At 42.7% G+C, this 23,561-nt stretch overlaps 1 protein-coding gene across 5 annotated transcripts in view; it reads left to right on the top strand.

The window, feature by feature from the left end:
• EPB41L1 (erythrocyte membrane protein band 4.1 like 1) overlaps window positions 1-23,561 on the top strand; it is a 168,552-nt gene that overhangs the window by 122,778 nt on the left and 22,213 nt on the right. For 4 of the 5 annotated variants that reach the window (XM_040436498.1, XM_040436500.1, XM_040436499.1 and 1 more), the window contains 2 exons: window positions 7,631-7,789; window positions 13,117-13,215. In XM_040436498.1, the coding sequence (XP_040292432.1) occupies window positions 7,631-7,789; window positions 13,117-13,215 (258 nt within the window). Of the gene's footprint in view, window positions 1-7,630; window positions 7,790-13,116; window positions 13,216-22,294; window positions 23,516-23,561 lie in introns of all 5 variants that reach the window. The other variant, XM_040436502.1, reaches the window with a different exon arrangement.

A 23,561-nucleotide genomic window follows, 5' to 3' on the forward strand; every position in this document is an offset into this window, starting at 1 on the left:
GAAAGAGGCTTGCAATACCACAAGTTAATAAAGTAATAAATAGAAAAAACACCACCAAAAATGTAACAAATGCAGTGAAAAACGCATGAAATTCATGATTTTTTTTACAAGATAAAAGGCAGACGTATGTAGTCCTATGGAATGCAGTGGTCACAGTTGTTACCACAGCTGTCATGCTACTAAGTCTATGTGTCACCCCCTGCCTAAACATTTCTTTCAGCATAGACATCTATTACCATTATACCCTTAGGATACCTGCACACAATGCGGATTACGTGCGGTTTCGGATGTACGGATGTTCGTACGGAAAAAATGCAGCGTAATACAGTACCAGCAAAGTGGATGAGATTAGAAAAATCTCCTGTACACTTTACTTTTTTCTTCCATGTGAAAATTGACCTGTTGTGCAGATTTTTAAATCTGCATCATGTCAGTTGTTTGTGCGATTACGCACCTTCTGTAGAGTGGTTTTCCACATAGATCTCAGGTGGTGTTAAACAGAAAATCTGCAACAAAAAATGCACCAAAACCACGATAAATTGTGCAAATTTATGTGAGGTATCTGGAGCGGATTTCTTGCTGAATTTCTGCATGCAAATCTGCACCGTGTGCAGGTACCATTAAAGGGCTTGTGCAGACACTAATATTGATGACCTATCCTCAGGATAGGTCATGAATATCTGATCAGTGGGGGTCCGACTCCCGGCACCCTCAACGATCAGCTGTTTGAAGCTGTTCAAGATTAATCTGCGTGTCGTTTCGCTTGCAGCGGCGGTGCAGTATAATTCCAAGTGCTTGTTCCAGTTACGTGAATGGAACAAGCACTTGGAATTATACTGCGCCGCTGAGACTTTGGAAACGACGCGCAATGTAATCATGAAGATGAAGACTACTGCATTATGGTGGAGTGAAGATTATGTTGTGTCGTCCTCGTGAAGTTTTAGAAACAAATTTCAAACAGATAAGTAATGACAGATAAAAACTTTTTGGGTTCTAGCACCTATAGTATTAGAATACGCAATAGGCCGGTTTTACTTGAGCGTGTTCTATGTGACGGCTGCATTTCCCAGACCAAACACTAATCCTCTAACCTGAACCCACGGCATCATAATGATCTATGATGCTGTGAGTCCCTGCCTAACCGCAGGTCCACTGCACTGTACTCACATTGGGGGTCATTCATTAAGACCAGCGTTTTAGATGCAAGTCTTAATATCCCCTATAACGGGCGGGGGATCTGCCGGAATTATGTAGAGGAGCTAGCCTAGCTTTCTTACATTTAGACCACCTAAACCAGGCTTAGAAAACCTATAATGAGACGGGCCTCCCGACCCGTCCCCTTCCCTGTCCATGCCACATCCACTTTTTTAGACCTGGCGTGAGCGGGGAAAAGTTGCAGTTTGTGGTGCAAAGGACTTTTGGACCGCAATCTGCGCCAAAAATAGGCCTAATATAGGTGTATTTCTCGTTAGTAAATGACCCCCATAATGCCATGAGTACAGTACAATAGACCTGCTGTCCGGCAGCAACTGACATCATTGTTATGATGCCGTAGGTTCGGCTTAGGCCGGGTTCACATCACCGTTTCTTTTTTAGTTTTTCACAGATATCCACATTTTGCATCCGTTTTAGCCATTTCTGTCTGAGAGACCTTATTTTTGATGGAATAAAAGTCCTACACGGAGTATTATTTTCATCTAAAATAACGGATCGCAAATGGAAATGGCTAAAACTGATGCAAAGTGTGCGGAACTGAGCATACTGGACGCTTAGAAAACATGATCCATTTTTTTGTATTTTCTGTTCTTCTTTTGGATCAGAAGAACGGAAATCAAAACGGTTATGTGAACCCAGCCTTAGAGCAGCGGTGACCAGTCCGGGAAATGCAGCCATCACATGAAGCGTGTTTTCCGGACCGAACATGCCTAGGTGAAACTGGCCTTAGGTGTTACATCCATAGCCAGGCTCTTTCTTATCACCGAGCAGTGAACCGGTTCAAGGTACTGCAGGTCACAACTGTAAAATTACATACAGTGACCACACTGATTTGCATTAAAAAATAGTCTCCTGATGAGTGGTCTTCTCAAAGAAGATGGCCAGTATGCATGATACATATAGTGGAACCGAATATCTGTCAGAGGATAAGGAGGTGGCTTTCACTGCTATTGAATATGTCCTTATTTATTGATTTACTGACTCATTTTTCTTTAATTCCAATGCTTCTATTTCAATCCTGGTTGGGTTTTACAGGCTGCTAGATATGCGTTCAGAGCACTTCAGAACACGAGCGTATAAACCTCAGAGCAAGATCACCACACTAACAGTGAAACATGATTTCGGCTGGCCGAGAAGAACAGAGCGTCACAGCCATAGCACTGCTAGCTTGCAGACACCGTTCTCATGCTTGCTACACATATATGCACGGGCAATACAAATCCCAAGAAAACCTTGCACCATGAGGAAGCACGGAGCACCAAACCAATACACTATATAAAGTATATGTAACTTGTTGTAAATGAAAGAAGGATATCATTTCTTCTGTAGCGGGGACCTAAGCGCCCAGTGTTACACTAGGCCCAATAAGTATCTGGTTGCTTCTGAATTACCTATAGAGAAATGTATAGCTGTTATGCAGTAAGCTGGTGTACGTCCTTTTGATCTTGTTTGTGTATTTCTTACCATATGTAAAAACAGATTTCTCATATGCATTTTGTATGTTTTTGTGCACTATATGCATCTTGTGTATTTGTTTCTAGGTATCTGCATTCTTACCTACTTACATTGCTACATATCTTTAAATACGAGTAAACCAAGTTTATGTCATAAGTCATTATATGTCCACAAGTAAAATTCAGGCGTTGGATCTAGATGTTTAGTTGGTGCTTATCTCTACTTCTGTGTTTCCATATATGTCTGTATGTGTTTCTCACACTCACTCGCTTGCTTCTGTTTCTTGCCTATTGCTACCAGTCGGAGCAAGAGAGCACTCCCCGGCACAAGGAGGTACCCACCCGTAACTAAACATTCATTTACCTATCCTAGTTCCCATCTACCTACCCCAAACCTAGCATCCAGCTAGTACCCCTGTATCCCCTGATGTACCTCAGTACCACTTTTGTCACTGTGGATCCCATCAACCTCTCCTAGAATGTATCCCAAATTCTATCAACCTTTTAACCCTTTCCCTAATTGTATTAAATCAGCACTGTGGTGGCCAGTGTAATAGATTATTGGGGTCTTCTTTGCAGTCTTCAGTTCATCCTGGAAAGTATATGTATGGGTGCTGACACATGTATTTTTTTTATTATACTACATAGCAATAGTACTGCACAAAATAAGCATAACATACCCCCAGGAAACATTATCCAAACGACTATACATTTAGCCGATGCTTTTAATGTAGTTGTAATATGTCAATTTTCGATTTCATTTAAAGGGGTTGTCCAGCGTAAGACAAAAAAAAAAATCAAGTAATTGCCATAAAATACTGAAAAAATGTATAGTAATAGTTCATCCCCTGACGCTTCCAGTGCTACTACTCTGATCATCCCCGCAGCTGTAGCCATGAGGTCATCTTGCCTGCAGGCATATATACTGGACACTGCTGCAGTCAATCACTGGGCTCAATGGTATACAACACAAGGCCACTGACATCAGATTGGCTGAAGCAGTCATATGGAGTATACTGGCATGTCATCCCTGCAGCCAAACAAAAAAAAGGTCAGCGGGGAGGATCACAGCAGCATCGCTGGAAGTGGGAGGATGAGGTGTGAAATGGATACGTATAAATTCTTGTATTACTTTGTGACAGTAGGTAGTTTGGTGGATTTTTTTAAAATAAATCAGACAATCCCTTTAACTGCATAAAAGTTAAAGAGGACCTTTCATCAGGCTAATTATTATCCTACCTTATAGGCCGGCCCCCACTGATGCCATGGCACTTTTTTTTTTCTACAGAACCCCCCGTTCGTCCGCTGTTGGCCCCGTATATTTTGGTGCCTTATATTATAATGAGGCGACTCGGTTATACTAGGCGGAGACTTGTATTTTCCCTGGGAGTGGTTATCTTCTCCCTGGCTCTTAGCTCAAGGATGTCTCAATGAGCTCAAGGATGTCTACACGCTCAAGTTCTCGCGATTCTCGAGAGAACTTGAGCTCATTCTTCCTGGCTAGGAGCAGGGATACCCACTCCCAGGAAAAATACAAGTCTCCGCCTAGTATAACCGAGACTACAAGTCTCAGCCTAGTATAACCGAGAATACAAGTCTCCGCCTAGTATAACCGAGAGTACAAGTCTCCGCCTAGTATAACCGAGAATACAAGTCTCCGCCACATTTTTTGCAGATCGCACATGAACCCATTCATTTCTATAGGACCACAAAAAATGCGGCCAACATACGGATGTCATCTGCAAATTATAGAACATGTCCTATTCTTGTATGTTTTGTGGACAAGAATAGGCATGTCTACAATAGCACCCGCTGAAACTGTGGGATGCACACTGCTGGTATCCGTGTTTTACAGATCCACAGTGTGCAAGATCCGCTAAATTGTTGGATTTGAGTGTATGAACCAAATGTCACACTCTTGGAAGTAAAGATGAATTCTGAAAATATTCGGAAGGAATTGAAACACATGCACAGACTGTGTCTTCTGAGGACTAAACTAGTCAGGGACTTGGAAAAAAGTATTTACACAGTAAGACATTTAGATATTGTGTAAGAACATATCCACACAAGCAAGAAGTGACAGTATTCTGGAAAAGCCTATCCAAGTAATAAGGCCTTTCTGCTATCTGCGGAAAATCTGCATGAAAACTGCATAAAAACATGCAAAAAACTGCACATAAATCTGCAATATTTAAGGCAGTTTTTATGTATTTCTTTTGTGTTTTTATGCAGTTTTTGGTGCAGATTTTGTGTTTATTTTCTACATTCTACATAAGGCGCAGAATCGCACAATGGACATATTGCTAATTTTAAAATCCGCAGTGTGTACATGACATTTGGCACATCTCAATCACTTTTAGACAACAATCAGCCTTTTCTAGAGTTGCATATCCATACAACCAAGCATTTGGTATGGTGAAAGAGCATATCCACACCACAAGACAATTACAGCATTTGAGAAGAGCCTATCAACATACAGTACAGACCAAAAGTTTGGACACACCTTCTAATTCAAAGAGTTTTCTTTATTTTCATGACTATGAAAATTGTAGATTCACACTGAAGGCATCAAAACTATGAATTAACACATGTGGAATTATATACATAACAAACAAGTGTGAAACAACTGAAAATATGTCATATTCTAGGTTCTTCAAAGTAGCCACCTTTTGCTTTGATTACTGCTTTGCACACTCTTGGCATTCTCTTGAAATGGTTTTCACTTCACAGGTGTGCCCTGTCAGGTTTAATAAGTGGGATTTCTTGCCTTATAAATGGGGTTGGGACCATTAGTGGCGTTGAGGAGAAGTCAGGTGGATACACAGCTGATAGTCCTACTGAATAGACTGTTAGAATTTGTATTATGGCAAGCAAAAAGCAGCTAAGTAAAGAAAAACGAGTGGCCATCATTACTTTAAGAAATTAAGGTCAGTCAGTCAGCAGAAAAATTGGGAAAACTTTGAAAGTAAGGGCTATTTGACCATGAAGGAGAGTGATGGGGTGCTGCGCCAGATGACCTGGCCTCCACAGTCACCGGACCTGAACCCAATCGAGATGGTTTGGGGTGAGCTGGACCGCAGAGTGAAGGCAAAAGGGCCAACAAGTGCTAAGCATCTCTGGGAACTCCTTCAAGACTGTTGGAAGACCATTTCAGGGGACTACCTATTGAAGCTCATCAAGAGAATGCCAAGAGTGTGCAAAGCAGTAATCAAAGCAAAAGGTGGCTACTTTGAAGAACCTAGAATATGACATATTTTCAGTTGTTTAACACTTGTTTGTTATGTATATAATTCCAGATGTGTTAATTCATAGTTTTGATGCCTTCATAGTCATGAAAATAAAGAAAACTCTTTGAATGAGAAGGTGTGTCCAAACTTTTGGTCTGTACTGTAAGTTTACAGTATCTTGGAAGATCATATCCAGCAGTCAGACTATTCTGGAAATGCATATCCACACAAGAAATTTAGATTATTGTGGAAGAGCATATCCACACAGAACATCATTCGGCCTTTTCAAGAAGAGTCTATCCACATAAGACATTTAAAGGGGAATTTATTAAAGTTCTAGTCATTTTTTCTGTGTAGAAAACTTGCAAACTTTAGGGAGTTCCATTTTGCACCAACATTTGCAACACTTCTCCTGTTTTCCAACACACTTGCCACTTTTGTATTAAGTGGGCTTCGGGGGCGCAGGCAGAAACTCATCAGCCCAACACATTTACCAATATGTGCTACATAAATCTGGTGCACATTATACTAGAAATCAATGCCACCTCCTCGCTGGCATAGATTGATTTTCTGGTCCAAGGATCTTCCAAAGATCCCCCCACTTAATAATTTTGGTGCCAGTCATAAAGGGGTTGTGTCACTTCAGCAAATGGCATTTATCATGTGGACAGAGTTAATACAAGGCACTTACTAACCTATTGTGATTGTCCATATTGTCTCCTTTGCTGGTTGAATGCATTTCTCCATCACATTATACACTGCTTATCCCCAGGGGTTACAGCCACCGCTGCAGCGCAGATACAAGGTGGCCAACCTGAGAGTTGCTGTGCATGCCTATGAGCACTCCTACAGTCCCTGCCACCAGAGAGGTCAACCCTTTTTCCTATAGTGTGCAAACACGACCACCGTGACTGGGTTGCATGGTGGTGGTCGAGCAGTGTATAAGGTGATAGAAAAATGGCTTGGTAAATGAATGAATGAAGCCAGCAAAGGAGACAATATGGACAATCACAATACATTACTAACTGCCTTATATTAACTTTCTCTTCCCTGATAAATGTCATTTGCTGAAGAAAGACTACCCCTTTAATAAATTCCTCCATAAAATATTGTGGAAAAGACAACATTCAGGCGATTCTGGAAGCCCCTGTCCACACAACAAGGCATTCATAAATTGCAGAAGGGCCTATCCAATTCAAAGAAAATGTCAGAATTTTGGAAAAGTCAATCCACAAACTGTAGAGGAGCCACAAAGCAGTAAGACATTCTTGTTAAATGATGTTATTTTACCTAGAACGTTCTTATTAGTAGCCGCGGACATAAATAGCATATGCCCCTAAACAGAATACAGTACAACCACACCCCATATACACAAATTCCATAGGACTGGATTGTCATGTCTGATCAAGTCAACCTCTTAGGCACAGACACTCCACAGAGTTGTCAATGCAAATGCTTATGTGTCCTCTCTAAGCCACCCGCTGTCTTTCTTTCCTGCCCATCCCTACATCTTTCCTGCATTTATTTCCCCATTTTACTACAATTTTACCAGTTTAGATGATCCATGGTGGGCATGTCTGCTAAAACTCTGCATCCCTCATAGTCATATAATCACAAGTTTTGTTTTTTAAACTACAGGAACCCCTTCACTGCCAAGAGAGGTCTACAGCATGTGGTGGAGTGAAGGGGTTACGAGTTGGACGCTGACACCTCTTTGTTATATCCCTTCCTTAGTTCCTGGACAAGTCACAGGATGTCCTATTGAAGCATCAGGCCAGCATCAATGAGCTGAAGAGAACACTGAAACAACCCAACAGCAAACTAGTCCACAGAGAGCGCGGGCGGGAAAAGAGGCTGCCCTCCTCGCCTACATCCTCTTCCTCCAAACATGAGGTCAGTGGCAGATACCTCTACTCCGGATTCCAATATTAAAGGAAAGGTGTAATCAGAAAATTAGTCCAGTCCTATCGGGAATGAATGAAGCGGCAGGGCGCATGCTTGAACTGCCGCTCCATCAGACCGAGGGACGGGACCTTGTGCTTGGGATTGGCTGGGGCCCTAGCAGTCAAACCCCACAGATCAGTTAGTGATGACCTAGCCGCAGGACAACTTTAATACTTGCCACAAACCCTTTAATAAATCATTAGCTTTCAGGGCTTCTGGATGCCAAAGTAACAGGGATCCTACAGCTCTATAAAGGGATTCTGTCACCAGGAAATTTACTTCAGTGCCTTGTAGGACTAGCTCAGTTGAATGTAATGATACCTTTAACTCAGCAATCCATTGCTTTCATATTCTGAAGAAAATGAATTCATATGCAAATGAGCAAATTAAGTGGGTGGGCCCAAACCACTCTCCTGCCAGCCTGTCCCTCTCCTTCTTGAATGACAGGGCTAGGCTCCTGCATCATCATCCTGCCTGCCCCTGCCAGTCAAGGGGAGGAAGGGGCTGACAGAGGAAGCAGGTGGAGAGAGTGCAGTGGCTTAGAGCCACCCTCAGTGCACTTAATTACTCATTTGCATATGAATTACAGGTACTTTTTCTCCAGAATGGAGCAATGGATCGCTAAATGAAAGACATTGGGGGTCATTTATTAAGACCAGCGTCCAGCTGGCAGTGGGTCCTCTAAAGTTATTTAGTGGTCCCGGCCTCTACATAACATCGGTGCATCCACCGCCAGTCCAACTTCCTTGCTGGCTTTAATTTAGACAATTTTTTACTCGCAAAACAGACATAGAAAATGATGAATGAGGTGGGCCTGCCACCCGTCCACTTTTTTAGACCTGGCATGAGCGGGGAAAAGTCGCTGATTGCAGCGCAAATAACCTTTGTGCTGCAATCTGTGCCAGAAATACGCTTAATATGGGCGTCTTTCTGATAGTAGATGACCCCCATTGTGCCTTCTTTATCAGTGAATTTCCTAGTGACTCCCTATAATCCTATGATTCCCTATAAGCATTTTGCTAAAAAGCTTTGTAGCCTCATTATTTATGTCATATCTGGATTTCTGTATATTGAATCTAAAGTGAGGTGTCAGGTTGTCCAACACCATAGCATTTTTTTTTTGCAAACATTTGATAATCAAATCAAATAAATAAATGACTAAAAATAAAATGAGCAATTCTCACATTACCAATCCCCTACCGTGCCAGCACTTGCCTGGTTGCTCTGCAAGTCTGTGTTTGTCGGGCACCAGACATGTGAATGCTGCAGCCAATTACTGACTGCACTGCTACAGCCAGCGGTCACGTGTCCACACACCACCCCATCACTGGAGCCCAGAAAACAGAAATCAACAATGGACTAGGAAAGCGTAGAGGTGGCCATGTCATGCCTTATGAAGGAGCCAAGTTCGACCTGTCTCTCCATTAGGACAGGAGAATGGGACCCCTGTTTGCAGAATAGGTGGGGATCCCAACAGATGTACCCCAATTGATCAGTTAGTTATTCCCTATATTGTGGATTGGGGATAACTTTAAAGGGCATCTGTCAGCATGATGGTCCCATGTTCATATGTGCCTGCACTGCTGAGAAAAATGAAGTTTTAATATATGCAAATGAACTACTAAGAGCAATGGGGGCGTTGTCATTACACCTAAATGCTCCGCTTTGTAAATGTGATCACAACAGACCCTGCCAAAGTGGAGAAGGCGTGGCCGTTGCAGAGAGAGCAGAGGCTCTAAGTGTAATGGCAACCCCCCCGTTGCACCTAGAGGCTCATTTGCATATATTAAAACATTTTCTCAGCAATGTGGACACATATAAACATGGGACCAACACAGATGCCATCAGCTGCCAAGTGCACATGTAACAGGTCAGCCAGTGTCATAGGTACAAACCTGCTGACAGATGCCCTTTAAAACTTTGCACAACCCCTTAATAGTGAATATCGACAGAGAGAGATACGGATAGAAAAGTCGAATACGATATTTTTATTAAAGTAAAATGATTGTCAATAAGATAATGATTTATGAACAGCATTCTTGGACTTTACTTCCACTGAATATGATTTAACTATGCCTATGACTAGACTACTTCTTAGTGGTAAAAAAGTCGATATAATTCCTACAAAACACCCTGAATTCCTGCAACTTTCTTCTATGTATATGAATAAAAGCAGACTCCCTATCATGAAAATGTCGTCTGATTAAATATCATTTAATGGGAAAAAAGACTGATCCCAAGTGGCATTTCCAAATCCATATCAGGAAAGGTATCTAAATGGATTTTGTGACCTATAGCGTTTCACTCCAGCATCAGTGACATAATCAAGCTGTAGTCTGGAGATATTTCATCTTTTGTATGATGTCTAAGGAGGTCAGAATTTTTTCGGGCACATGTTTGGAATATTAAAAATACACATTGCAGTCGTACTTCCTGGTAAAGATAACGTAGCAATTGCCTCATTAATCCAGAACCCCATAGAGACTTTTCTTCTGAAGGTTCTGTCTGGAACATCTTAATTCAGCTTGATCAGATTTCTACTTCTCTTACGTCTCCCCAGAGATTTATCAAAGCGTTTACCTAGGGGCTGGATCTCTACTGGAGGCCTCAGCAGCAGCTCACTATGTCTTGATTGGACTGAAGCAGTGGAAATGTAGCTTTTCCCCTGCAACCATCTCAGCCTTCGTTATTCCTAACATACGATGTTCTATATTTTCCAGCTCTTATTAACATTTGGCACCATGGCTTAACAGTCTGTTGCTCAGATCTCCCTCCTGCCAGAATCTTCTTTTCTGTAACCTTCTATGTTATTTTGGGGTTTATGTATGAGAACCCTTGCATTGTGTTATACATGGTTATTAGATGGGAAGATAATCCTGAAGATCATCGCTAATAAGCGTTCCTAAGAACGCTTGTTAGCGATGATCCGGCAGTGTAATTCTGCTGCCGATTTGGAATCTTTTAGCAGGTTTAAAAATCATTGTTTGCCGGCGGCAGATCATGCTGTCTAATCACGATCTGCTGCCGGCAAACAATAATTCGGTATGGAGATGAGCGATGGCATGAGCGTTCGCTCCTTCCCATACTTAGGAGGAGATCGCTGAATGTAATAGCAAAAAGTATCCTCCACAGGCGATTGCCGGGAAGGAACGCTTCCCTCCCCGACAATCGCCTAGATGATCTGCAGGTCCAATATAAGCCTTAGGCCGAGTTCACACGAACGTGTGTGACCCGTGCCTGTGCTGCGGCCCGCAAATAGCGGGCCGCAATGCACGATCGCCGGCCGTAGGTCAGCCGCATCGGATCGCGGACCCATTCACTTTAATGGGTCCGCGATCCGGCCGTTCCGCTAAAAGATAGGACTTGTTCTATCTTTTAGCGGAACGGAAGTACGGGACGTAACCCCACGGAGGCACTCCGTAGTGCTTCCGAGGGGTCCCGTCCCGTGCGGCCGTTCCGCGATTCCGGATTTGCGGACCCACACGGAACTGTGGCCGTGTATTGCGGCCCGCGATTTGTGGGCCGCAATACGGCCACAGATCACACACGTTCGTGTGAACTTAGCCTTAGGGTATGTTCACACCACAAACAATGGGGCAGATTTAATAATACTATCCACGTGGATGATAAACCTGGCACACCTATGGACTGTCTAATATAAAAGGTCCTTTTACACGGACTAATAATCAGGCCAGTTGTTGGGGATCAGCATTTGTAGTATTGCTCATTCCAGATAACTGGCCTGTGCCGGCTATCGGCTGATAAATTCGGTGATCGTGTCTTTCAGCCGCCACCTGAAATCATCATTTCTGGATAGCATATAGGGCTGTTGCAACAGGCATCTGTTGCCAAATGATTTTCTATGGTCGCCTATCCCCATACAGCGGAGGTGACTGCTGCATGTAAATCTCCACTGACGATCAGGAAATTATCAGGAACGTTTGGTTTGTTTCCGATAATTCATGTAAAAGGAACCTACCTGTAAGTTTTTACCACCTACTAGATGGCTTAGGCTACTTTCACACTGGCGTTTCTGGGTCCTCTTGTGAGATCCGTTTCAGGACTCTCACAAGCGGCCCAGAACGGATCAGTTCAGCCCCAATGCATTCTGAATGGATAAGGATCCGTTCAGAATGCATCAGTTTGGCTCTGTTGCGCCTGTATTCCGCTCTGGAGGCGGACACCAAAACACTGCTTGCAGCATTTTGATGTCCGCCTGATGATACGGAGCCAAACGGATCCACAATATGACTTTTTAAGAATAATGCAAACGGATCCGTTCTGAACGGAAACAAGCGTTTGCATTATCGGTGCGGATCCGTCTATGCAGATACAAGACGGATCCGCACCGAACGCAAGTGTGAAAGTAGCCTTAGTTTGTACCAGAATTGTGTGCCTGAATTTTGGCACATCAATAGCTAGCCCTTCCACCATACCTCTTCCTGCCCCCTTGTTGGTCAAGGCAACAAAACATTCTGCAGCACTTAATAAATGAGCCTGAATTCTGGTGCATTTCCAGCAGTACATTTATCCCATTGGGGGTTTGTCCAACGTAAGAATGCTCCACCATGTAAATATGGTGGTTGTGCAGTGACAATAATTGACATTATTTTCACCAGATTTACTCCAATATATGAAGCCCGCAATATGTTACCCTCCTGCTGGATATGGGCACATGAATTCTGATGTGTAGAGAAAGAGTCTAATCTCCTGAACAATAATGGTCATGGTCTTCCAGCAATTACCATAGTTTGTGGGGAACTGTGGGTTCTTTCTAGACTGGCCATGGATTCTCAGGCACTGCCCAGATGGCAGAAGGGTCACTTTGTCCCTGAAAGTGGAGATAGATCAAGGCAGATTCCACAAAAGGCATAAGAGTGTGTAAATACTTATAGTGTTTACCTGATAACAAATGCAGCACACTCATTTACTGCGTATTCACATAGAAAATGTGAGAAGCGAGCCCACTAAAATATTACAAACCAGAGCAAGACAACAAATAGGCTTGCAGATGGTTACTGACAATTTAATGACTAGTTTCCAATGTTTTGCAAAGATATAATCTTCTGATGGGTTTTGCAGAACAACTAGTGATTCTCACAATGATCGAATCGTCAAAGGATGAGCTCTAAAAATGACTAGGGCAATATAATAAATAAAGCTGTCCAAGCCATACAACCAAGTACTTAGGGTCCACGTCCGATTTTATGGGAACACATTTGCTGTTTCGTGCCTTTATTTTTTATTATTATTTTGTTTTTTATTATTATTTCCAGGACACAGAAGACACTGGAAAAAGAGAAGAGGATGATCCTGATGCTGCTGCCCAGGATTCAGATGTTTTCACCCAGAAAAGCTTGGCCTCATCTCCCGAGGTGCCTCACCATACTTTTTACCTATTGTTTGCTCTGGTTAATGTAATGTACCCCTTACTTAGTTCTAGGGACAGCCTGCTGGGATGGAGAAATTGCTATAAAAACAATTCTTCCATTTCTACATGCTTTTTGGTTACACAGATTTCCCGGTGTTTGACCCAAGATCAAAACTGATAATTTTACAGCCAACATCTCAGACAGGATTAGTTTATTATTGCTAAATGATGTGTCATCTGTATACCTTCCTAACATCAGTTTGGATTAACCTGGTCATACACAAGAATTCTCAGTCATAGTGCCATAGGGAATTCTACTGCCAGAGAACTCCTAATCCTATAATTTTTACAGTGTAGGTAAAGGGGCTGTGTTAGGGTTTATGCCCACGAAGTTAAGGCCTCCGTGCCCGTGCTGCGGACCGCAAATTGCGGTCCGCAAAGCACGGGCACCGACGGCGGGGCAGCCGCATGCGGATCGTGGACCCATTCACTTGAATGGGATCCGCGATCTGCATCCGACAGTCCGCACAACAAAAAAACAGTGCATGCACTACTTTTTTGCAGTGCGGAGGCACGTACAGTAAACCCACTCCATAGTGCTTCTGATCCGTGCCTCCGTTCCGCAATCAGTCATGCACACAGCCGGTGCCCGTGTATTGCGGACCCGCTGTATGCGGGCCGCAATACGGCCACGGGGGGCACACGGTCGTGTGCATGAGCCCTTAGAATGTACTCTCAGGTACAACGGGAGGCCTCAGAAACTGAAGTGCAAATGAAATCAATGTTCTAGAGCCTTTTATATACCAAAATTACAGGGTTATAAAAGTGGATGCAGAGTAGTTTGGATATAAAATAATCCCTTCCTACATGCGGTATTGCAAGTAGTGCACAGTCCTACTGTGCAGGTGGTCATCCTTCTTCAGTATCTGTCCACTGGAGCACAATGGGAATTGGTCAGCAATCTCTAGCAGCACTACACCACTTCTCTGCTCTTCCAAACTCCCCAGGTTCAACACAGTCTAATGGTGGATTGGGTAATGGTTTAGGCGATTAACGACACAATCGCATTTAGCGATTTACAGCCGATGACAGACAGCATTTTCATGCAAAGATTATTGTGTACAAATTTGCTTGCATGAGGTTGTTTACTTACTTAACGAAGGATCGTTCACTGTATCTAGACAGCAACAATTTCATAAAACACGCTTATTTTTACATCATTCACAAGATCACATGATGTACCATTATATCATAATAATGACAAATAATTTATTAGTTCGCATAATTGATTTTACAAGCATTGAAATAAGCATTTTTGTTACAATTCTTCAGTCCCTAGATTAATTTACGCTGTATGATTATCGTTCAACATGAATCAACCATTTGAATTGTAACAATTATCCATTCTCCTAAATCCACCATTAGTGGAGATCAAGGAGAAAGAGACCTTTTGATAACATCCAACAAACTTTAATGGTACTACTTACTTTACAATAAAGCCCGTAACATGCATTTGGCTAAACCAGTACAAAAGTTGTTAAAATGGATCCGCTTTCCCCTTCCAACTACTTTTACCATCCCGGTTTCTTCAAGGGCTAAAGCGGGATCAAGGGTACGGCAGTCCAGATTTGGGTGGAACCAAAGATCTGAAACTGTATTGAACCCAGGGAGTTTGGAAGAGCAGAGCAGGAAGAAGTGTCTAGAGACTGTCAGATGCCAGATGGCTCATCTTCCAGTAGAACAAAATAATTGGGTGTTGAAATTCAACATGCCTGGTCCTTCTCTCCCTGACATCATCTTTAGACTGTTGGCCGGTGCCACAGAAAGTGGTAGGTTCGGCTGACGATAGTCTTAGGGCTAATGCACACGAACGTATTTTCTTTCCGTGTCAGTTCCATTTTTTTTGCGGACTGCATATGGAGCCATCCATTTCAATAGGTCCGCCAAAAAAAATTGAAGTTACTCCGTGTGCATTCCGTTTCCGTATGTCCGTTCTATTTTTTTTGCAGAAGATGTCCTATTATTGTCTGCATTATGGACAAGGATAGTACTGTTCTATTAGGGGCCAGCTGTTCTGTTCCGCTAAATACGGAATGCACACGGACATCATCCGTATTTTTTACGGATCCGTTTTTGCGGACCGCAAAATACATATGGTCGTGTGCATGAGCCCTTATGTGTATGGAATCCTTTAGAGTACAAGTGTATTGCTGCCAGACACTTAGGGGGTCATTTATTAAGACCCTAATAACCCCTATATCTGGAGGTGGATCCGCCGAAGTTCTGAAGAGGTGCCGGCCTTTACATAACTTCGGCGCATCCAGCGCCAGTACTAAATGTAAGCCTGCTTCCGAGCTGTCTTACATTAAGTAAATTTTCTATGTCTAACACAGGCATAGAAAATTATGACTGAGATGAGCCTGCCGGCCCATCCCCTTCCTCACCACACCTACTTTAAGTGGCAGATGGTGCGCCAATAACCTTTACGCCGCAATCTGAGCCAGCTGTACGCCTAAGGGTACTTTAACACTAGCGTTATTCTTTTCTGGTATTGAAATCCGGTAAAGGGTCTCAATACCGGAAAAAAATGCTTCCGTTTTGTCCCAATGCATTCTGAATGGAAAGCAATCCGTTTAGTATGCATCAGGATGTCTTCCGTTTCGTCCCTTGTATGGTATTTGACCGGAACACTACCGCACTTGCCGCATCCGGCATTCATTTCCATTGAAATGTATTAATGCCGGATCCAGTACCAAGTGTTCTGGAATTGCCGCATCACTGGATCCGGTTTTCCAATCTGCGCATGCGCAGTTCTTTCTAGCTTAAAAAGAAAAAGTAAATACCGGATCTGTTATTCCGGATAATACCGGAAAGACGGATCCGGTATTTCAATGAATAAGTCTACCGGATCCGGAAAAAACTGATATACATTTGCATACAGATTTCCGGATCTGGCAGGCAGTTCCGTTGCCGGAACTGCCTGCCGAATTCTAACAACGCTAGTGTGAAAGTACCCTAATATCGGTGTATTTCTGGATAGTAAATGATCCTCTTAATTTTCTAGATAACACTTAAAGGGGTTGTGTCACTTGGATTTTTTATCGGGCAGTGTGATACCACCTCAAAGGGGTTGTGTCACTTGGATGTTTTATCGGGCAGTGTGATACCACCTCAAAGGGGTTGTGTCACTTCAGCAAATGGCATTTATCATGTGGACAGAGTTAATACCAGGCACTTACTAATGTATTGTGTGGAGGTTAGCTTTACAAATGGTAGGCAGTCGGCAGGATTGGATGCAACATAAGGGTTTTACTGGAAAAAAACAGAACAAAAATTGTTCCAACAGGGTGGCTTGGCTTCAGCCCATCCAAGTTCAGTCACATAAAGCACTTATCTTCAGCCCTCATGTGCAGAATCTTGTCTTTTGCCTTCTCTGGAACACTGTGGAGAGGAATGTTCCCAAGTCCTCTCCAGACCACCAATCCACACTCTTTTAAATTAGCTTCCAGCTGGGTGAGGTGGTAACACACGAGATGGAGTATGGGAGTGACCTTCCCACCCAAACTCTTCAGTCACTCCTAAATCCCGGACCCAAATTCCAGCTACCACAAACTCAGCGATCTAACATCACTGAGAGCAGCAGCCTCAGTGACACATACTTCCCACCAATAACCTCACCCCTTGGATGCTTACAATTGTTATTCTCCATATTGTCTCCTTTGCTGTCTGGATTCATTTTTCGATCACATTATACACGGCTCGTTTCCATGGTTATGACCACCCTGCAATCCAGCAGACGTGGCCACGCTTGCACACTATAAGAAAAAGCACTAGCCTATATGTGCTTCTGCTGTCTTGGCCACCAGAGAGGCCGAAACTTTTTCCTATAGTTTGCAAGCACGACCACTGCTGCTGGATTGCAGGGTGGTCATAACCATGGAAACAAACTGTGTATAAATGTGATGGATAAAGGAATCCAGCCAGCAAAGGAAGCAATATGGACAATAACTTTAGTAAGTGTCTTGTATTAACTTTCCCTACATAATAAATGCCACTTGCTGAAGTGAAACAACCCCTTTAAGGTGGTATTACACTGCCTAATAAAACATCCATCCTGATTAGGCTGGGTTTACATCTGCGCTTTTAATTCGGGCAGTGTGTTCCAGTGGTGGAACAGACTGCAGGAATTCACTGTATCTGGCGCACATGGTGGCTTTCGGCCGGAGAAAAAATACTACACGCAGCATTATATGCTGGAAAGTTGACGGATCCCATTAAAATGAATCGGGAGCCAGCTGTGCACGGTGGTATCCAGCTGTGCCGGATAGGGTAAACTCTGGCAGTCTGTTCCTCTGCTGGATGGAGTTTAACAGAGCAGATATGAACCCAGCCTTACACAGGCCGATGCAAACAGAATGTGGGAGGACCGGCTCATTCCTTCCCATTCTATTCATTATCAGCAGCACATCCCTGGTTACACAGGGCGATGTGTTGCTGATAATTGGGCATCTTTCATCCCTGTTGCAGCTGATGGACGGGCATTTGCTCATTTATCGGCTGCTTAATTATATGAGCCAATTATTGCGAACAAGTGTTCCTATGAACGTTTGTTCCTGGTAAATTACGGATAATTGTTCAGTCTGATAGAAAATTTAGAAGGCAAAGCACAGCATCCCACAACTCTGCAGGTGACACATGATCGGAAGGTGATGGTGGTCAAAAGGACTGGTTAACATACTGTAAACATAATGAGGGTTTAAAAGAGTTATTTAAACATTATAATTTTGAGTGTGATTTTGGCAGGGCTTTTATGTTTTTTTTAAATAGCTTATTACATGCCTATTGTTTGCTGATTTGTTTTTGCTGTTTTCGTGTGGTACATATTTATATGTGGATGATAAAACTCTTATTTTGGCTCATTTACAACTGAGTACTACGTAAACATTGTCATACACACAATCACTTGTAAAAATGTGTATTTAAAAACATAATTATATACATGACTCCGGTATGGAGTGAAAGGCATCAAAGATCCATTCAGATAGAACAAAGTGAGCAAATCAAATTGTTATTTTCTATTTACCAAGGCTTTATTGTTGTAGAGGTATTTCATGTTATTTCTTGTTTTTTGCTGTTATATAAATGTCATATTTATACTGTGTATTTAAACGAGACACATTACAGTTCAACTTTTTTGATAGTACACTAACTTTTTTCAGATATTATTATACCACTATTGTTTTTTGTCATTATCTGATTGTTTTTGACAGAACTATGTCAGTTTTTCACATAAAATTAAATGAAATACTTGTCAGATCTTCCAGGGATCACAAAGAGACGGTTTAAAAAGGCTGGAACCACACATTTTCAAGCTAAAAGTTAGATGTATATAAGTTAGGTCCATATATATTTGGACAGAGACAACATTTTTCTAATGTTTGTTCTGTACATTACCACAATGGATTTTGAACAAAACAATTCAGATGCATTTGAAGTTCAGACTTTCAGCTTTAATTCAGTGGGTTGAACAAAATGATTGCCTAAAAATGTGAGGAACTAAAGCATTTTATCAACTCAATCCCTTCATTTCAGGGGCTCAAACGTAATCGGACAAATTGAATAATTGTAAATAAATGTTCATTTCTAAAACCCTTTGTTGGCAATGACTGCCTGAAGTCTTGAACTCATGGACATCACCAGACGCTGAGTTTCCTCCTTTTTAATGCTCTGCCAGACCTTTACTGCAGCGGTTTTCAGTTGCTGTTTGTTTGTGGGCCTAAGTTTAGTCTTTAACAAGTGAATTGCATGCTCTATTGGGTTCAGATCAGGTGACTGACTTGGCCATTCAAGAATATTCCACTTCTTTGCTTTAATAAACTCTTGGGTTGCTTTGGCTTTATGTTTTGGGTCATTGTCCATCTGTATTATGAAACGCTGACCAATCAGTTTGGCTGGATTTGAGCACACAGTATGTCTCTGAAAACCCCAGAATTCATCCGGCTGCTTCTGTCCTGTGTCACATCATCAATAAACACTAGGGACCCAGTGCCACTGGCAGCCATGCATGGCCAAGCCATCACACTGCCTCTGCTGTATTTTACAGAGGAGGTGGTATGCTTTGGATCATGAGCTGTACCATGCCTTCACTATACTTTTTTCTTTCCATCATTCTGGTAGAGGTTGATCTTAGTTACATCTGTCCAAAGAATGTTTTTTAGCAAAGTCCAATCTAGCCTTCTTATTCTTGAGGCTTATGAGTGGCTTGCACCGTGCTGTGAACCCTCTATATTTACTTTCATGCAGTCTTCTCTTTATGGTAGATTTGGATATTGGTACGCCTATATCCTGGAGAGTGTTGTTCACTTGGTTGTCTGTTGTGAAGGGGTTTCTCTTCACCGTGGTAATTATTTTGCGATCATCCACCACTTGTTGTCGTCCGTGGGCGTCCAGGTCTTTTTGCATTGTTGAGGTCACCAGTGCTTTCTTTCTTTCTCAGGATCTACTCAAACTGTAGTTTTTGCCACTCCTAATAGTGTAGCAATTTCTCGGATGGGTTTTCTCTGTTTTCGCAGATGAAGGATGGCTTTTTTCACCTGCATGGAGAGCTCCTTTGACCGCATTTTTACTTCTCTGCAAAATCTTCAAAATGCAAGCACCACATCTCAAATGAACTCCAGGCCTTTTATGTGCTTAATTGAGAATGAAATAATGAAGGAATTGCCCACGCCTGCCCATGAAACAGCCTTTGAGTCAATTATCCAATTACTTTTGGTCCCTTTTAAAAAAAGGGTGCCACATGTAAAGGAGCTGAAACTCCTAAATGCTTCATCCAATTTTAATGTGGATACCCTCAAATGAAAGCTAAAAGTCTGGACTTTATGTCCATGTCCATGATATAACTATAACTTGAATATGTTTTAGTAAACAGGTAATAAAAACAAAATTTGTGTCAGTGTCCAAGTATATATGGACCTAACTGTACATATTTTCTTTATACATATCCCTCTTTACATAAAAGGGCTTGTCCGGTTACAGGAGGAAACCAGACAATTCTTGAGATCTGCCTGAAATAATGAAGTAGTAAGCGCTTAACTGACAGATGTCATGTTGCTGTTCTGGTTCTCTATTTTCCTGGCTGCAGCTGTGATGCCATGTCCACAACACGTGACTGCTGCAGCCAATCATGGGATCTGTCAGGTAAATACTTTTTCACTGCAGGCAGATCAGAAGGGTTTCAGCAATCAAAGAGGACCTTTCACTTCTCCTGACATGCTTGTTTTAATAGCTCCATACAGTCCCCATGTAATAATAATTCTGGAGCATCTATTCTATGACTCTATGTTGTGCCATTCTTTTAGTATTTCTACTAGAAGTTATGACTGAATTACTAGCAGTCTGCAGTAAGGGTACAGAGGGGAGGTAACCAGTTGGGGCGGTGTATCTGCACAGTCTGAAAATGGCAGCACTGATTGGATGGAGTGAGTCTGTGCAGGTACAAACCTCCAACTGGTTACCTCCCCTCTGTACCCTTACTGCAAACTGCTAGCAATTCACTCATAACTTCTAGTAGAAATAATAAAGGAATGGCACAACATAGAGCCATAAGAATAGATGTTCCAGAATTGTTATTACATGGGGAATGTAAGTAGCCATTAAAACAGGCCTGTCAGGAAAGGTGAAAGGTCCTCTTTAAATCCCCAGTGACTCCAATGCTGCCAGTCTCATGGTCTCTGTCGTTCACTGCAGTGATGACATGCTGTACTGACATAGGATCTGTGCTGCCAATCACTGGCCGCAGTGGCGTATGTATGACATGTAACACCTATGTTCAGTGATTGGCCACATGTAAGTATGGCACATCATCTATGCACTTTAACAGAAACCAGCAAGGGGACCACAGGGATGACAGTGCTGAAGCAATAGACGAATTCAAGGCTTATAGAGGATTTTCCCATAACCAACATGTGTCATCCACCCACTGAATAGGTGATGAATGTACAATCATCTGACTGTCATGAGAATGGGTGTGCCTGTGTGAATGGAGTGGTGACCACCGCTCCACTTACCTCTATGGGGCTGATAAGTACAGTGCTTGACTGTTTCCGTTAATCCCACAGAAGTGAATGGAGCGGTGGCCACACATGTGTAATACCACTCTATTCACACAGGTGATACGTGGATAGGCGATACATGTTGTTTATGGGAAAAACCCTTTCCTAGTTATCTTATGACACAGGCTACTGCCATAATATTTTAAAGTCCAAAGGTTTTAATCTGGCACTATACTAACAATGACGCTTTTTTAATAAAATTATAATAGCCATTTATCGTAAGTATGCAAGGGCGTAGCTAAAGGCTCAAGGGCCCTGGGGCAAGTTCAGCTTGGGCCCCCCTTCCCTCAGTGCTTTGTTGCCAGGGTCAGGGAAGCACATAACCTTCCTGGGCCCCAGTGCAAAATCTATAACAATGCCCTCCCAGCATGCACTTTCTATAATACCGTTGTCTTCTTATGTGGCACAAGGGTCTTTGGGCCCCCTCAGGCTCCTGGGCCCGGTAGCGACTGCTACCTCTGCACCCCCTATAGCTACGCCCCTGTAAGTACGTCAAGATGATTATAAGTTTATCAATCCTGTGAGACTAGGCATTGTGTTCCTCAAGGGATCAATTGGTTTCTGTTTTGAAATCTGCTTCTAGTGCATCCAACCTGCCAGAGGACTCTGTCTAAAGTAATGCACCACATCCATATGCATAATGCAGGCGCAGATTGTTTTTTTATTTGTGTGCAACTGATTAATTTGAGGAGCACATTCCCTGAAAGTCCCACTAGAATATGGCCGCCTTTCAGAAGGCTCATAGCATCTACAGTAATTAGTCCGGTTATGGTCTGCTTTCACCATCCTTGCATATAGGGCAGAGCTATGTACCATGTCTTAATGTATACTTTTCTGTGAGTGTGAACCTTACTGATGTATCATTAGTAAACGATATATACACAAGAGAAACAAATGAGACATTATATATTGCCCATTCTTACTCTCACTGTGCATTAGTAGCTAACTCGTCTTGCTCTGATTACCATGCAGGGCATGGAGCATTGGGTTTTTATAGAAAGGAGAACAGAAAACTCTCATGCTTCATTTGAAGAGGTGCCAAAATCTCAAACTGTCCAGATTCCTGGACAGGAATTGTCCCCCAACAGGGAAGATGACATACAACTTCTCAAGGATAGGGGGAAAAGAGAAACTGAGGACCCACACGAGGAGAAAGGTACTGAAAAAGTAGTACCTATGGTAAAGGGAGTGGAGAGAAGAATCAGGTTAACACAAAGGGAAGAGCGCCTGGTGATGGTAACTAATGAATGGGATTTAGTGGAAAGTAAAGCCAGGACAGCGCCAGATGGTGCACCTGCAGACGAGAGCCGAGAATGGGCTATAAAGATGGACAATTTAAAACAAGGACAAGTCTGGAGTAGGGGAGAGGAAGTAGATGGAGAAGAACCCTCCATAAAGTGGACAGAGAGAGGAGCGGTAGCATCTGGATCATCAGAAAGAGCTCATGATATGAGTAGGACCATTGTGGAGATTGGAGAGTGCCGGCGTGTCATTTTATGTGATGAAGAAGAAGCTGATGACAGTGCTGATGAAACCGAAGGCGAGTGGAGCAACGAGGTCCACTGGGAAGACCAACAAAAAACTTTAATATGGTGTGAGAGTTCAGGATACCAGCAACCTAAGAAATCAGATGATGCAGAGGACACAAGCATATGTGCATCATCCCAGCATCCTTATGAGCAAATGGAATCTTCTGTACTAACTGGTAGAAAAGAGGAGAGGCAGCAAGATGAAACAGTGAAGGAAACCTTAAGGGAGTATGTCACGACTGATATCCTAATGCCGGATGATCATACTGAAGAAATGACTGAAGACGGATGTGCAACAAGCACAGGTAATACAGAAGAGGCTTCAACATCTAAACTTCCGAATGAACCAATGTCTTCAAGTGTACAAATGACAGCCGAAAGAGGCACAGAAGATTTATCTCTGGAAGATTGGGGCCCACCAGTGCTTCACTTTATGCTACCAACCATCATACCATTACCCGTGAGCTTTCCAAGAGAACGGGGTCATCAAGAAGTAGTTGCAGCCAGTAATCAAAGTGAACAAATTCTTGTTCAACCAAATCCTAGGAACCATGCTGCTCCTTATCAAGAAGGAACCGCCAGCCCTGCTGAATCCACAACAGACACTCCTGGGGACCTTTCATCTCCAGACTCAGGCTGTGAAATAACACTCACCGATGTGGCGGTAACTGTGTTAAATCCTCGGAAGTAGCATGTTTGTTAGGGGGGAG

The sequence above is a fragment of the Bufo bufo genome, chromosome 6, assembly GCF_905171765.1.
Source record: "Bufo bufo chromosome 6, aBufBuf1.1, whole genome shotgun sequence".
In the NCBI taxonomy this organism is placed as follows: Eukaryota; Metazoa; Chordata; class Amphibia; order Anura; family Bufonidae; genus Bufo; species Bufo bufo.